The sequence below is a fragment of the Elaeis guineensis genome, chromosome 14 (assembly GCF_000442705.2).
Source record: "Elaeis guineensis isolate ETL-2024a chromosome 14, EG11, whole genome shotgun sequence".
NCBI lineage: Eukaryota > Viridiplantae > Streptophyta > Magnoliopsida > Arecales > Arecaceae > Elaeis > Elaeis guineensis.
Window position 1 is genome coordinate 7,617,584 of NC_026006.2, and position 17,143 is coordinate 7,634,726.

Below are 17,143 nucleotides of genomic sequence, written 5' to 3' on the forward strand. Positions count from 1 at the left end.
ATGCTAGAAAGGGAGGGGAGAAGAAGCCCTAAAGAGAGGAGGAGGTGATGGGAAAGCTTCTCTGTGACTCAAGCACCGTTGCCGAAACCTAAAGCCCTCCCCGCCCCTCCTCCAATGGCCGGAGATCACATCCCCCGCCTCGACGATACCATCGATGGAGGCAGATCCGGCCTCCACGGCTGCAGCTGCCTGGAGGACCATGCCCGGGCTGAAGGAGCGGCGGTGGCGGTGCCTGGAGAAGATCCACGCGTAGAGGGTGTTCTAGCGGAATCCCTAGGATGCATCGGCATCGGGGATAGTTTTCTGGCTGGAGCACGACAGAGAGGTCGATGTGGATGGAAAACCCTTCCGACAGCCTTTCTCGCTGTCGGAAACCCTTAGCCTCCGCCAATACCTCTATCGCCGTTGTCATCCACTGCCATCATCTCTGCCTCCATCGATGCATCCATCACCATTATCTCTATCTTTGCGGATGCCTCCGCCGTCATTATCTCCACCATTGTCGGAAAAAAATGGTGGACGGAGCGTATCTCCATCAACAGCCTCATCGGGCCCTCACCCATCTCCTCCCGACTTTTTTTTCTTTTTCCTCCCAACTACTACGTGATTTTTTTTTTCTAATACTCCACATGTCACTTGGAGACTTCTTCATTGAAAATTTTTTATTTTATATTATATATATTAAATTAGATTTATATGCAGAAGCAAGGCTCAACTAAAATTGGATATATTAGCTCTAGCATTTTATCGTAACATCTTTTTGTGCTTAATCTTTATTTGTCGTACATTTTGTTATTGTTGTTCCAGGATAGATCGAGTCGATTGAGGGGAATTTGCTCCAAAGTACAACTCTAAATATTAAAGTCATGACCTGTAGGATAACGGGTCGGTCCGTCTTGTTGCTGCAGGTGAGAGTTACTTAAAGCTAGCTCGGTTCTGTGTCTCTGCCCATCCGGTTTGATCGGTGCACGAGACGCCCACCCGACTCCGTCCATGGCGGTGACTGGCGCAGCCGTGGCAATACTTCCTCGTTCCCTCCTCTCCTCCTCCTCCTCTCATTGCCATCACCTCCTTCTCGTCTTCACTGTTTCCTCTCGCCGCTTCCATTCGTTCTCCTCCCTCTCCGCACCTCTCCTCTTCCTAAAACCCCACTACCTCCACCGCCACCAGCCAATCCCTTGCTCTATCCCCAACACCAGACCTCCTCTCTCCCTCTCCCTCTCCCACTCCACCTCCTCCTCCTCCTCCGGCTCCAGCTTGACCAATCCCACCACCTCCTTCGACTGGTCCGACGACGAGAAGGACGGCGACGACGGCACCACCACCCCCAAGTCGAAGGAGAAGACGACGACGGTTGACGACAAGAGCCGCAATCTTCCCCCACCCTACGACCCGTTCAGCAAGAAGCCGGTGATCGAGGAGCCCAGCGACCCGTCCAACCTCCAGGAGATCTTCCACAAGATGCGCACCGAGGGCCTCACCAACCACGCCATCAAGATGTTCGACGCCCTGTCCAAGGACGGCCTCACCCACGAGGCCCTCGAGCTTTTCTCCGTCATCAAGGACCAGGGCACCATGCCCGACGTCGTCGCCCACACCGCCGTCATCGAGGCCTATGCCAACGCCGGCGGCCAGTCCAAGGACGCCCTCCGCACCTTCGACCGCATGCTCGCCTCCGGCGTCTCCCCCAACGCCTACACCTACACCGTCCTCATCAAGGGTCTCGCCAGGGACGGCAGGCTCCCCGAGGTCCGCAAGTACCTGCTGGAGATGATCTGCAAGGGGATGCGGCCCAACACCGCCACCTATCTGGCCGTGTTCGAGGCTTACGTCAAGGGGGACAGAACGGACGACGCCAGGGCGCTGCTGGAGGAGATGAAAGGGAAGGGGTTCGTGCCGGATGAGAAAGCGGTCAGAGAAAACCTCAGCAAGCGAGGCCAGGTATTCAGAAGCATCATGAGCTTGCTTTTCGGCAAGTGAAGTGATGATTCGCATCGCAAAAATGTGCTTCCTGGCTTCGAACTTAGCCGTTTTTCTTTTCTTGCCTTCTGCTATTGGAAAAAAAGAAAAATCTGCTTCTAATCTTGGAATGAAACATCCATCCTGTTTGTTTGGTATTATTACTAGTTCCTCTGTACAACTTATTGGTCTGATACTGGATTCCAAATTTTGACTCAGTTCAGTATACTGAACTTGAATTGCTGGTTAATACTCCAGTGCTGCAGCACCTCTTTAGAAAGTCTATCCACAGAGGAAACATTAGATTGAGTGCTTTAAAACTTCAAATAACGCATAAGCAAAGCTTGCAAGTTAAAATCTGGACAAAATAATACAAACAGTCGTGCACTTCAGGCCCTCTTGTGCGAATTGATTGTGCCATCTATACTACTTGTTTGTGAAGTTTTCCCATTATTGGATGTTCAGATGATGGAATTGGAAATATGGCTGCAATGTGTTTTCATTCTCGTCTTGTTTTGGTTAATAAAGGATCAATCTCTTTCTTTTTCTTACTATTAGGCTGATTGTTGTTTATCCTCGATATAATTAGTAGGTTCTACATCTATATACTGATGATTTGTGCTGTTCATGCTGCCTTGTTCAGTTCTAAATTTTTACTTTTTTCATTTTGAAGAAAATGTGCTTATTGTGATATGATAGTATGTGTTTGATGTGTTTTTGTGCACTCATGTGTTCCTAATGGTATAATGATTTTATTCTATTTTTTTTTTATTTAGATGGGTAGACAACTTAAGGAGATGTCCATAGGATATGCTTAACTTGAGAAGATAAAGAGTAGTGCCTTTTGACAGAAAAGAAAACTCGGGGTTTAGACCTTAAGAAGATATAAAGTCAAAGGATCTTGGGGAAAAACATCTAGATCAGGGAAAAAGATGGAGAGGATATGGATAGCTTCACTGACTTGATTAACCTATCTTCTTTAATTGTATATTTTTGTTATAGGCATTTGTCATAGACTCATAGACAACATAGTTGTAACAAACCCAACATACTAGTCCTCTGTCCCAGTCATTCATCTTTACATTTCTTTCTATCTCCCTATGGTATGAGGAATGGTCATTTTTTGGTACTCTCTCACCTTTGCTCCACCTCTCTATCTAACCAAAGGGAGAGATCCCTCTCTCTTTCCATCATAGTTTCCTTCTCTTTGTAGTGGAACATAGGAATTTCAGGTGAGTCTATTGGAGTTCATATTTGCATGATGTGTCCTAGCCAAAATTGATTGCAAGTAAGGTCACAGAACTAGAACCAGATCCCACGTTGGCCGGCTGATGGTATGATTCGGCATGCCCTTGTGCCAAGCTATACTAGGCTCAAATTGACACGGCGAAGAAAGCGGGGGAGAGGGAGAACCAGAGAGGAAAAAGGGTCTGGGGGGGAGGGGGGAGGGAAGGAGAGAAGGAGAGCGAGACTGGCAGAGATGTTGGCAGTAGCCGATGATGGCTTGTTGAGGCTGTCGGAGCACCGCCAAGGCCTCCAAAGCTCCCTCTGAGTCCAAATAGACAAAAATAAAGAGAGGGGGAAGGAGGGAGCAAAGTGGATGGAGGGAGAGACAGCGAGGAAGCTAGTGGTAGCTGTCGGAGGGCCGCGAAGGCCCTCGGACGGTCGGATTTCATCCTACAGCCTCCATTGGATCGAAACAGGAGCGATTCATGTTTGTTTGGATCCGATTTTAATTTTTTTCTTGATCCACAGTGAAGTCACTAATCCTATTGCTGACTTTTAAAATCCGATCAAAATAGGCGCAAGTCACCCTTGTTCCGATCCATTGGAGGCCGTGGATGGAAATCCAACCATTTAGGGGCCTCTATGACCCTCCGATAGCCACTATCGACTTCCCTACCATCTCATCTTCCATCCATTTCTCTCCCTCCTTTCTTTTCTCTCTCTATTTTCATCTATTTAGAGTCAGGGGGAGTTCTGGAGGCCTCGGTGATGCGGAACATCAAGCTAAAGAGTACTTAGGCCAAATGGAGCGTAAGAAGCAGCGAAAACCCAAATAGATGGGCTGGGGTATCAAAATGAGGATCTGAACTTCAAACGGTCATAACTTTTGATCTGGGAAGAGTTACGGGATCCATAATATATCAATGGAGGCTTGTTTCAAGGTCTACAATTGTGAACTGGGTGTACCCATTCACTCTAGTTTTCGAGCCCAAATCGATTGTTTTAGTGGGTTTCAGGGTTGTTTTATGTTTGGGAGTTCGTCTTTGGTTCACTTTCACGTTTTTAGCTTTTTATTAATTTTTAGTTGGACTATTAATTTTATTGTGATGTTATCATGTTGTTTTGAATATTTTACTATTTACAGAACTACTTTTGTTAGGGTTGAGACACTATAAATAGCTTTGTTTTGTGTTTATTCGGTCCTTATCAATAAAATCTTAAGATTAGTTCTCTAGTTGGAGTCTGGGATTTCTCCTTGGTATCTTGAAAGATTTCATCTTATGTGAATTCTTATTTTTATTCGCCAACGTTGAGAGCAAGTCACAGCACCATTCATTCTTGATGGATGGCTGTGATAAAGTCAGAGGCAACTATCTTGTTGACATTGATCAAGGGGTGCAGGTAAACTGGGAGGTGAGACGTGCCTAGGAAGTAGTGGTTGAAACTCTGGAGTGGCAAACAGAGGTGCTTGAGTAGCGGTTTGCATGCATGCAACAAACCCTAGAGGGCTTATGTGAGCGGTTTGATGCTTTGGGGATCAATGCAAACAAGAATCATGATGGAGATAGGGAATTTGTTGGAGATGGAGCTCGCAGCCTACCTATCAATAGAGCTATTTCTGCAAACCGACGTAGACAACCAGACTATATGGGCTTTCAAGAAGATTACGATGATCAGGAAGAAGTGGATTATGTAGATTATAATTGGCATCATGACTTTGATCGATATCTGAGGGGGTTGGAAGACTTTTATTGGAAAGCAGGCATCCTATCCTTTAATGGAGATCTCAATATCGAGGATTTTCTGGACTGGCTATCTGAGTGTGATGGATTCATGGAGTATCTGGATATCTTGGATGAGAAGATGGCGAGACTGGTCGCATTTAGATTGAGGGTAGGAGCATCCACGTGGTGGCAGAGATTGATGGATGATCGATTGAGGCTGCGATTTCTTCCTCTAGATTATGATCAGATTTTGTTTAATAAGTACCAGAACCAAAAGTGTATCCAGGGTCAGAGAATAGTCCATGCATATATTGCTGAATTCTTTAGGCTGGTAGAATGGAATTACTTGTTGGAAACTGAAGGGCAGCAGGTGACAAGGTATATGCTAGGGTTGAATCTAGCGATACAGGATTGCATAGGAGTTCAGATGGTTCGTAGTGTTTCAGAGGTGAGAAACATGACACTGGATGCTGAGATGCTGATTCAAGAGCATTCTCTAGTGTCAATAGGTTCGATTATATGTGACAAAATTGGGGTGAATCGAACTGATTTAATGTAGATAAGGGCAAAATATCTCAAAATAATTCACAGCCTAAGCAGAAAAGTAGAGTAGACAAGATTGGTGGAAACCAGATGCAGACAAGAGGCAATAATGAAAGGGACAATTATGATCGAGGTAACCAGCGGGCAAATAACCCTTATGCTATGCCATCTCCCACGAAGTGTTATAAGTGCAATGAGCCGGGTCACTGTTCTAGTAATTATCCACTGAGAAAGGCTGTTAATTTGATGGAGAGAGAAGATGTAGATGCTGATGATGGTGATGAGTACCTTTGTGAGCCAGATGGAGATAGAGAAGAGTATGATGAGCCGGGCCAAACTTATATGGTGCGGAGGCTGATGCTATCATCTAAGGTGGAGGATGATACACAATGGAATAAATTGTTCCGTACGAGGTGCATAATTAACAAGTCTCTCTTTGATTTAATAATTGATAGCGGTAGTTGTGAAAATATAATTGATAGGGGGACTATGAAGAGATTAGGATTGATTATGGAGAAGAACCCTAACCCTTACACTATTGGCTAGATTAAAGCAGTTGATGATGTTAAAGTACTTGAGAGGTGTAAGATTTTTTTCTTTATAAGGATGAGGTGTATTATGATATTGTTGACATGGATGCTTGTAATATGATATTTGGTAGAGCTTGGCAGTTTGATGTTGATGCTAGGCATGAGAGAAGAGAATGTGTACAAGCTTAGCCAAGATGGGGTGAAATTTATGCTGTTATCTTTCAAGGGAAGTTCTCCATCCATAACTTCTAAAGTGGAGGTGAAGGCGTTCCTAACTTTGACTAACCATTGCCGTGAGTTTGAAACAGATTACAAGAAGGCCAAGGAGCTGTACTTATTAGTAGTGAAAGGCATGACCGACAGCGATGAAGAAAAGAATGAGATTACAATGCCAGAAATAGTCAAGCCTTTATTGGTGGAGTTTGCAAAAATCAGACCAGAGGAGATTCTTGAAAGCTTATCTCCTATGAGGGATGTACAGTACTAGATTGATTTGATCCCTAGAGCCCCCCTGCCAAACCTTCTGCATTACAGGATGAGCTCGAAGGAAGGAGAGATTCTGAGAGAAAAGGTAGAAGAGCTGCTATGGAAAGGGCTAATTCAAGAGAGCATGAGTCTGTGTGTAGTACCTGCATTATTGACCTCTAAGAAAGATGGCAGTTGGTGGATGTGTGTTGATAGTAGGGCCATTAATCGAATTACAGCAGGGTACAAGTTTTCAATTCCTAGGCTAGATAATATGCTTGATCAGTTACATGGATCTGTGATATTTTCAAAAATTGATTTGGTGAGTGGGTACCATTAGATTTGAATTAGATCTGAGGATGAGTGAAAGACTGCCTTCAAGATAAAGGAGGGATTGTATGAGTGGTTGGTGATGCCGTTTGGACTATCTAATGTCTCGAGTACTTTTATGCGACTTATGAATTAGGTTTTGAAATCTTTTATCAACAAGTTTGTTATTTATTTTGATGATATCTTGATTTATAGTCGCGTAAAAGGTGAGCATATTGAGCACTTAAGGGCGGTACTAATAGTTTTGCAAGAGAACAAGCTGTATATCAACATGAAGTGTATTTTTATGACTGACAGGTTGCTATTTTAAGACTATGTTGTGAGTGTAGATGGGATTCATATTGATGAGGAGAAGGTGCGTGCCATTAGAGACTGGCCGACATCAAAAACGACCGTGAGGTGCGAATTTTTCATGGCTTAGCGACCTTCTACAGGAGATTCATTCGAGGCTTTAGCAGCATTATGGCACCAATCCCTGAGTATTTGAAGAAAGGAAATTTGATTGGAATGAGGCTGCAGAGAGGAGTTTCGTACTGATTAAGGAGAAGTTGAGTAATGCACCTATATTAGCACTGCCTAACTTTCAAAAGCTGTTTGAGGTGGAGTGTGATGCTTGTGGAGTTGGCGTTGGGGCTGTTCTGTCACAAGAGAGGAGGCTAGTAGCATTTTTTAGTGAGAAACTATGTGATGCCAGGCAGTAGTGGTTCACATATGATAAAGAATTTTATGTTGTAGTTCAAACTCTCACGCATTGAGAGCATTATTTGATTGGACAGGAGTTTATCCTTTATTCTGATTATCAAGCTTTGAAGTATTTGAATAGCCAGAAAATGATAAGCAATGAAATGCATACGAGGTGGACTACTTTTCTACATAAGCTCCCATCCAAATTAGTATATAAGGCTGGGGTTCAGAATAAGGTGGCATATGCTTTTTTAGTAGGCGAGTAGCTTTATTGGTGACCTTGCAACAGGAGATTGTGGGTTTTGATTGCTAGAAAGAGTAGTATGTGGATGATGAGGATTTTGGAGAAATTTGACACAGATGCATTCAAAAATATCTAGTTGAAGATTTCGACATACTTGAGGGCTTCTTGATGCCAGGTAATCAGTTATGTATTCCCTGTTCTTCCTTGTGGGAGAAACTTATTCATGATTTGCATGGAGGTGGCATAGCAGGTTACTTGGGGCAAGATAAAACAATTGCTGCAGTGGAGGAGAGATATTACTGGCCACAGTTGAAGAAAGATGTTGTATATTTGTTCGAAAATGCTACACTTGTCAAATAGCTAAGGACATGTGTAGAATACAGGATTGTATATGCCAGTTCCTGAAAACATCTGGGAAGATTTGTCCAAGGGTTTTGTTCTTGGCTTGTCCCGCACCCAAAGAGGTGTGAATTCTATATTTGTTGTTGTTGATAGGTTTTCTAAAATGTTTATCCATTGCAAGAGCACTTTGGATGTTGAGCATATTGCTAAGCTGTTCTTTTGGGAGGTGGTTCGATTGCATGGTGTGTCTAAAACCATTACCTCATATAGAGGCAGCAAATTCCTCAATCACTTCTGGAGGACTCTGTGGCGGATGTTTGACTCTTCTTTGAATTATAGCAGCACAGATCACCCATAGACTTATGGACAAACCGAATCTCTTAATCGAACTCTAGGCCACCTAATCTGGAGCATCTGTGGAGACAAGTCGAAGTAGTGGGATTTAGCACTTGCACAAGCGGAGTTTGCATGTAACAATGTGCAACATAGTACTATAGGGCGGTTGCCATTCTCAATAGTTTATTTGTAGGCTCCGAGGCATGTGGTGGACTTGGTGAATATTTCTAGGGGACTTGAATTCAGTGTTGCTGTTGAGAGGTTTGCAAAATAGGTTCACGATATTCAGGTTGAGGTGAGATAGAAGCTTGAAACTGCTAATGCTAAGTATAAAGCAGCTGCAGATAGGCATCGTATCGCAAGGAGAAAGTTTTTGCTAAAGAGGACATGGTCATGATGTTTTTTCACAAGGAAAGGTTTACAGTTGGCACATACAACAAGCTACAGCAGAAGTATGGGCCGTCTCAGATCCTATAGAAGATCAATGATAATGTTTATATTGTTGATTTGCCTGATAGTATGGGTATTTTCAGGACCTAATGTTGCTGATATTTATCCTTACTATCTTGAAGATGATGTTTTGTATCCTGATGCTGATGACAACTTGAAGGTGAATTTTTCTCAAGTGGAAGGGAGTGATGCGGAACATCAAGCTGAAGAATACTTGGGCCATGGAGTGCAGGAAGCAGTGAAAGCCCAAATAGATGGGTTGGAGCATCAAAACAGGGATCTAAACTTCAAATGACCATAACTTTTGATCCGAAAAGAGTTACGGGATCCATAATATATCAATGGAAAGCTTGTTTTGAGCCCTATGATCATGAATTGGGTTTATCTGTTCACCCTAGTTTTCAGGCCCAAATTCCATCGTTTTAGTGGGTTTTGGGGCCGTTTTATGTTTGGAGGTCCATCTTTGGTTCAGTTTCACATTTTTAGCTTTTCTTTAATTTTCAATTGGGCTATTAGTTTTATTTTGGTGTTGTCATGTTATTTGAATATTTTATTATTTATGGAACTACCCTTGTTAGGGTTGAGACATTATAAATAGCTTTATTTTGTGTTTATTCGATTCTTATCAATAAAATCTCAAGATTATTTCTCCAGTTGGAGTCTAGGGTTTCTCCTTGGTATCTTGAAGGATTTCATCTGTTGTGAATTCTTATTTTTATTTGCCAATGTTATGTCACTCAGCGGCCCTTCGGCGGGCCACTAGCGGCCACCGCCGGTCTTTTCCTTTCCATCCCTCCCCCCTCGTTCTTCTCTCTTTCCTTCTTTCCTTCTTTCCTTCCTCTATTTTCGTTGGTGTTTCAAATCAAACATCGGAACTGCACTAATAGGCTGCGGTACAGTTTGGCATGCCCAGAACTATCCGGTTTGGAGTGGTTCAGTGAACCATGATTGCAAGTCTAGGATTTGTTCTTATATCCAACTTAATAACTCAATGTGTTTGTAGAAGATTTTGACCGTATAATCTAAATCCAAAATTTTGGAAGCTTTATGTTCAAGTTGGCTTTAGTTGGGTTTGCACAATAAGGATCTGCATATGTCACGCCCATACTTCAGCCACCTCAAGAACTGGTCTCGATTTGGATCCTTCACTTAGAGATCTGTCTTCTGTTCCAAATCAGCGTAGGTGCTGGAAAATCATTTGTTATCATTACAATCATGTGTCATATTTTAACCCATGGCTTTCATTTTATGTGCTAGCTTCAAGAAATCAGCAGAAAATCATTTTGTATCATTACAATCATGTGTCATATTTTAACACATGGCTTTCATTTTATGTGCTATTCAAGAAATCAGCTTGACGGATTATTATTTCACATAGCAAGTCTAGAGTTTCTATTCTCTATTAATGATTTTTTCAACCATTGTTAACGTTTACTGGTGACTCACCTATATTTTTGAAATATGCTGCATGGGAGCAGTTTTGAAGATGTAGATTTAGGACTGAACTTTAGAATGCCTGACTGCATGTGAAGGAAAAATATTGGATTCTCAAGAAAGAAAATTCTATGAAATGAGCAAGGCAATTTAGCAATTGTGCTACCAATATATGCATGAGAAATAATGCAGTATTGTCACCATATGATTTAATAAAATTAGTTGTGATTTAGGTTATAGTTGACCATGATGTGAATCTCACAGAAGAGACAAACAATCTCACAAATTGAAAATGGGCTTTATACCAACAATGCAAGCCATGAAACAGTTTTCCTGCTTCAGTCATTGATTGGAGTTTTTCAGAAAGAAGTGGGAATTTGGGAATGATTTTATAGACAGGATATTCTGGAAATCAGAAGAGGTAATTTAGTGGGTGTTGAAAGAAGAACAACATATTAACATTGCCATCAGGATCATTAATGCTATAATATAAGGGAATGGTTATCATCAGCTAGCTTAAGTCTTGCAGATTATTTGAACTAGTGTTGACCAATGAGATGAGGATGTGGGTGAATGTTAAAGGGGGTATTAGAATTATTTTTACAGGATTGAGAAAATCAGATAAGCAAAATTATATATCTCATAGTCGACTTGTAGTTAAAACATACGAATGGCAATGTTTTTTCAGTCATAATTGATGGCCAACAGGTAATCTAAATGAATGCATTAGAGTTGAAAGATGGAAAAGGAGTCATGTTTTGAGAGAGTTTAATGGTTCTGACATGTCATTTAGACTTCTGAACACAAATAATGGGTTGTTACAAGGGCTTTGGAACAAATGATAGGTTAGCGTTATGAAATGGTCAAGCTAAATGTTTGTTGAGACATTAAATCATAGAACTGAGAGGGAGTGTACAAGTTGCAACAGTAGGAATCAAAGAGATGGAACTATTAAAATTCTATTTTCATGGACAACGGGGACCAAAGTGTTCATGGTAAGGGAGAGGAGTTTAATTTGTATTTTGAAAGGGGAGGGGGAGATGAAAATGAAAGGGCTTGTGGTATAGAAAAATGTGGCTCTCATAGGCTTGGTATATCATGAGGTCAATTCAAATATGGAGAGAAAGGCTTGTTAGGTCCAAAGTGATGGTAAAGAGCTATTTATAGACTTTGGTTATATAGGTGTATGCTTGAGTTCTTAATAAGTATTGTATTACAAGGCAATTGTTATTTTAGGGTGATTTCGATAGGTTGCTACTGTTGTTATTAGGAAAAGGTAAAACACTTTGTTGATTTTTTGATTAGTCCTTAGTGATTTTGAGCCAGGAGAGAGTTGATAGACCAATTCATGTGGTAGGGGAGGGCAGATGTGTGGAGTTCTATCAAAAAGGTTTCTGAAAGGAATGAAGATTATTAGCTTGTATTAGCAGAAGTTTTGAATATAGTTTGTAGGAGGCTGAAGTTTAATCCTGTTTGTTGAACAAGAAAACAGCACAACAAACATGGAAACGTTAATATGATATCCTGTCAATATATTTGATAAGTGGAGGAAGGATGATGATATAAAACTACAGTAATTGGATCTGGGATAATAAGAATTAGAATGATATTTCCATATTCCTTTTAAGAGAATAAGATCAGTGAAATATGTTGTGAACATCATCAATCATGACATCACACATAAAATATTCTTAATATTACTATTGCAGGCTTCCAAACATGGTGCCAGTATAATTAGTAATAACATTGTACTTAAAAATGTACTTGATATCACAAAATTGCAGTCTTCAATTTGCATTTATGGGGTTATTATTTGGATATTCTTGAGCAAGAATTCTAGTAGTTAATGTTGCATACTTTGCTCTTTGAGCCCAACTTAAAGAAAGAGGCATGCATATATTTTCGAAACTTCATACATCTTGAATGACTTAAAAACATCATCATCGCTATTGTAGTTGCTTGTACTATAGGTTTAAATGAGGTGCTTACAACATGCTACTCATTTACAAAAATTATATCATACATTGTTATCAATATGTTGCGCTTGTTTACATGTCTTGGCAATATTTTCTGCATCTACAACTCTATTCACGAGATGATAGTGAATGTTAATTAAAATAATATTCTATAAAAATCCTTTTGGAGAATGTCAAATTTTTCCATTGTTAATTTTTGATGTCTCTGTTATCATGATATTGAGACCAAATCATTTTCTTATTCCCTTCTTGTTAAAAATTTTGTAGAATTTTAGGTATGACTTCTTCACCCTCTATATTATCAGTATGACATATTGATTGCCAACCAACATTGATTGTTTCAAGTTACCGAGGTCTCCATGGATTGCAGCATGGCTAGAACTTTAAAAGGATAGAATATATAATTGATAGACATCATTTATTGAATTGTAGAAAAAAACAGATGGGAATTATCACCTTTACTATATATTTATCAGGTACCAAGAAATACCATAAACCTTTTGTAGAGCTACTTGTAGGCATCTCATGCTATTGGTTGGTTTCAAAGCATCTCTCTCAAAACTATGAGCTTAGGTTGAACTTCCTTTTCTGCTCTGTTCTTTTTCCACTCTTTCCATAATTAGCAACAGATCAAGAACTTAAAGCAAAATTTTAGTTGTTTGAATGGATGTATTTTTCAAAATTTTGCATCTTGCACTAGGAAATTCATCTTATTCTCCCTTTTAGTTTCTTTTCTCTCAGACATTTTGCTATTTTAAGCTGCAAAGTCCGTAGTTGCGTTCTCTATCAAAAAGTGGCAGCTACATTTCCAAAATAGAACTTCCGTATCTTTGTGCCTACTGGATGCATTATTCAAGTGAAACATTGAAGATAAACCACATTTGAATATATAATAAATGTTTGATTTTGTAGGTTATGATTATGTTAATTAATAGGTATTAGTGAGATGGGGGAAGATGCCTTCTAGGTGCTCCCTTGCTTGTTGATCTAAGAAGGTTCAAGCTTGATACTTGCTTTTTGATGGATGTGGAGGTGGATCTAAGCTAATCTGATGGATAAAGATCAAAATGGAGAAGACTCCCTGGCTTGGAGCTCTCCTCTCCTCTTTTCTCCTCTCTCAAATCCTAGAGTTATTCAAGTGGGTGACAATACCTGAAAGATGGCTTGGATCTGCAGCGGTCCATATAATATGTGATAAGGTCTTTGCCATTGGATGATATTTATACCATTTATATAAATTATCAATCTATGCAATGAATACAAATAAATCAAGGTGTCGGAGTAATTCATGGATAATTGTTGTTATCATAGTCACCGCTCAACATCCCCTTGGATTTTCCCTCAAGCTTCTTTGAACACTTACAAGCTAAATGCTAGTGTGACAAGATTTGGATCTAATTTAAACCCTAGTTTTACCTCCTTTTCTCTTTCTATCCTCATCACCACATCAAATGCATACACCAATGTCCAAACAAGTATTAGACACTTTTCCCTTTTCATTTACCATTTTTCACTATTTTCTGCAATTTTTGACCTAATTCTCTACCTTGTTCGATCAGATTCGATTTCTAATAAAATTTAGTCAAAATTGGTTCAATATTAGTCAACACGAAACCTATACCCTATCTACCATTCCATAAACTTTGTTAAATTTGGAGTCATCTAGCCTATTTAAATTGGATAAAACTTCTATAGTCGGGCCGATCATGGAAGAAATTATGGTCGGGCATGCTTCGAAAACATCCATCAAAATGCGCACGCATTAAAATACTAAGAAAAGAGGAATGGATGAACTCTAGAGGTATTTGAACAGTTTAGATAAACATTACATAACTATTCCTTTTTTGATGGATATCCCAATATATGCACGTGGCAGATGATGACAGTCCGATCATAATTCCTTCCATGATCGGCCGGACTATAGAAATTTTATCCATTTAAATTGGTCATCCAACATGGCTAGTTGAAACATATGAACCTAGTTGGGTCATTTAAGTTCACCAACTAATGTGACTCAATCTTTTAACGGACTAATCCGCCATCTTGCTTAAAAGTCAGCCAATGGATTCATTTATGCTTCCTCTCTATCAATCTTAATCATTGGAAGTTATGATAAATAGGTAATTCAATAACCTATTATTAATTGCCTTAACATAGACCTTGTGATCTAAAGAACCCTTCAAAACAGCTCACATAAAGCATCCATTTAAATTCTCCCCATCTATAAACATTGCCACTGCAAGCCATTAGAGCGCTTTCATGAAATCTGAGGGGAAATTGTGCTTGTGTGGCTTTGCTTGACAGCTTGGGTTAGCTTGATAGCTTGAAATTGCGACAAATATCCCCACCCAAAGACCATCTACTTGCAGGTGGAAGATGAAGAGCAAGTCAATGTGGCCAGTAAGGCTCTTTAAAAGTGTGCAAAGATGTCAGCAGTTCTGCGGCAAGAGCTCTAAGGTTTGTTTGTTCAAGATTGTGATTGATATGCTGAAGTAGGAGCTTCTTCTTGTAGGATTGTGAATCTGGTCCTGGTTTTGTTGCATGTTCACTATTATGATGAAATCTAAGAGCTATAATAGTTTATCCTTGTATGATTTCATTGACTGTAGATGTATTAGTACTTTTTCTTTCTGTTGCATTTGCAAATAGGAAGATGTTGAAGCAGTTTGTGTGAGTGAAGAATCAGTTTTAGAGCTGATCATGAACCCTTATCAGCTTGTTGGTGTTAATTTTCTTCTACTGTTTTACAAGGAAAATATTGGTGGAGGTATGATTACTTGTCAACTAAGGCAATGAGTTCCTTTTCCATTAATGTTCCATCCTTATCAGCTTGTTGGTGTTAATTTTCTTCTACTGTTTTACAGGGAAATTATTGGTGGAGGTATGATTACTTGTCAACTAAGGCAATGAGTTCCTTTTCCATTAATGTTCCATTTATGGTACTTGAAATAAATTGTGCCTATGATTTTGCTGTGTCTATAATTCTTTATGGGCCTATAGTGCCAGGAAGAGGTAGAGAGAACATATATAATATTTTACTAGTCTTAAGATTCTACATTCAGATACATTTATAGAAACAAATATTTGTCAAAGGATGCATATTTGTGCAAAGGGAAACCCCTCATGCCTTAGCTCTTTGGAGCCACATTTTTATGGAGCAAGTTTCAAAAATGATGGATGATCCCATCTAAACATCCGTTTTCATCCCATGCAATTGTACCCTTGTGCAATTTCTAGCTGCGTGGATTCAATTTTTATCTAAATTTAGCCTACCATTGCCTTTTGCTAAGCATTAAAAAGGATACAAATATATTGTCATGGCCCGGCCCATTGGGCCTTAGACCCAGCCCAATACACAAACGGAAAAAAAAAAGGAAGGAAGAAATAGAGGAGAAGACTCCCTTCGGGAGTCTTCTTCCTCCTCTCACCGACTCTCAATCGGAGTTGGAAAGAGGTCCCCTCTGACTCTATTTAAGGAGGGGATCCCTTCTCTCTTCCTCTCATCGGAGAATCCGAAGTCCGTCGGCGGCAATCGTCGGAAAGCCACTGCGGAAGACCGTCCTTGTGCCCATCGAGATTTCTCGTCAAAAAAGCTTCGTTGGTATCGAAAGTGAGCCTCCTCCCTTTCCTTTCCGTGTCGGTGTGCATGTTTGCTAGCGACCGAAGTCGTTAAATTTTGTAAAAATAGAGGATTTAATTCTTTTTGATTTTTTTGGGCGTCGGTGGTCGCCGTCGGCCATCAGTTTGGGTTCCTTCGAGCCGTCCATCGTTGCCCTCTTATCGTCGGTCAGTCTCATGCCGATCGATCGTTGGTCGGCCGACTAATCGAGGGGACTGTGAGGTTTCTTGTTTCGGCCCAAGGCAAGTTGTAGGAAAAAGAAAAAAGAAAAAGAAAAAATAAAAGGAGGAGGAGGAAAAGAAAAAGAAAAGAAAAAGAAAAAAAAAAGAAAAAGAAGAAGAAAGAGAGAGATTTTCTCTCTCTCTCTCTTTTCTTCTCTCTATTTTTTCTTTCTCTCTATTTTCTCTCTCTAGATTATTTTTCTCTCCTAAGAATTTTTAAAATTTTGAGAAGAATGATGATGAATTTAAATGATTTTAGTGATGAATTTTTGATCTGTGATCATCGGACAGTATACAGGCACCCACTTTGATCAGATCAGGTATTTTTAGATTTTATTTTCATGATTTTATTGAATTATCTACATGATAATTTCAGCATGATTTGATCTGATCGATCGGATTATTGAATCATACCGTCCGAAGAGTCTAAGATGAATTTCTCTCTAGAATTTTCTCTCTCTAAAATTTTTTCTCTCTAAAATTATTTCTCTCTTGATCGATTTATCAATAATTTTTTTTTTAATATTTCTGATCTGATAAAATTTTCTCTAAAATTTTCTCTCTAAAATTTTCTCTCTAAAATTATCTCTCTTGATCGATTTATCAATAATTTTTTTTAATATTTCTGATCTGATAAAGAATCCTGATCCATGATTGTCGGGCAGCGTACTGGCATCCACCTTGATTAGATCAAATATCTTTAGATTTTATTACCCATGATTCTATTGAATTATCCATATGGTAATTTTAGCATCATTTGATTAATTTATCTTGATCTGATCAATCGAATTTGTTGAACTATATCGTCTAATTAGTACAGATTCATCTTCATAAATTTCTCTCTAGAAGTTTATTTTTTTAGAATTTATCAAAAAAAAAATATTTTGATGAGTTTGAATGATTCTAGTGAAAGCATCTTAATCCGTGGTTGTCAAGTAGTATGCCAGTACCTTGATTAGATCATAAATCATTAGATTTGATCATCCATGATCCTGATCTAGCTATGACTTGATTAGATCATGTTGATTTCACCAATCGAGATATTGGACCAATCGTAAT

General features: G+C 39.7%; 1 protein-coding gene across 1 annotated transcript in view; it reads left to right on the forward strand.

Moving 5' to 3' along the window:
* The first annotated feature begins 886 nt into the window (after positions 1-886).
* The window catches only part of LOC105034399 (uncharacterized), a 65,064-nt gene continuing 48,807 nt past the window's right edge, over positions 887-17,143 (forward strand). The window contains exons 1-3 of the mRNA XM_073248520.1: positions 887-1,941; positions 14,894-15,011; positions 15,109-15,125. Of these exons, the coding sequence (XP_073104621.1) occupies positions 994-1,941; positions 14,894-15,011; positions 15,109-15,125 (1,083 nt within the window). The 5' untranslated portion in view covers positions 887-993. The remainder of the gene's footprint in view (positions 1,942-14,893; positions 15,012-15,108; positions 15,126-17,143) is intronic.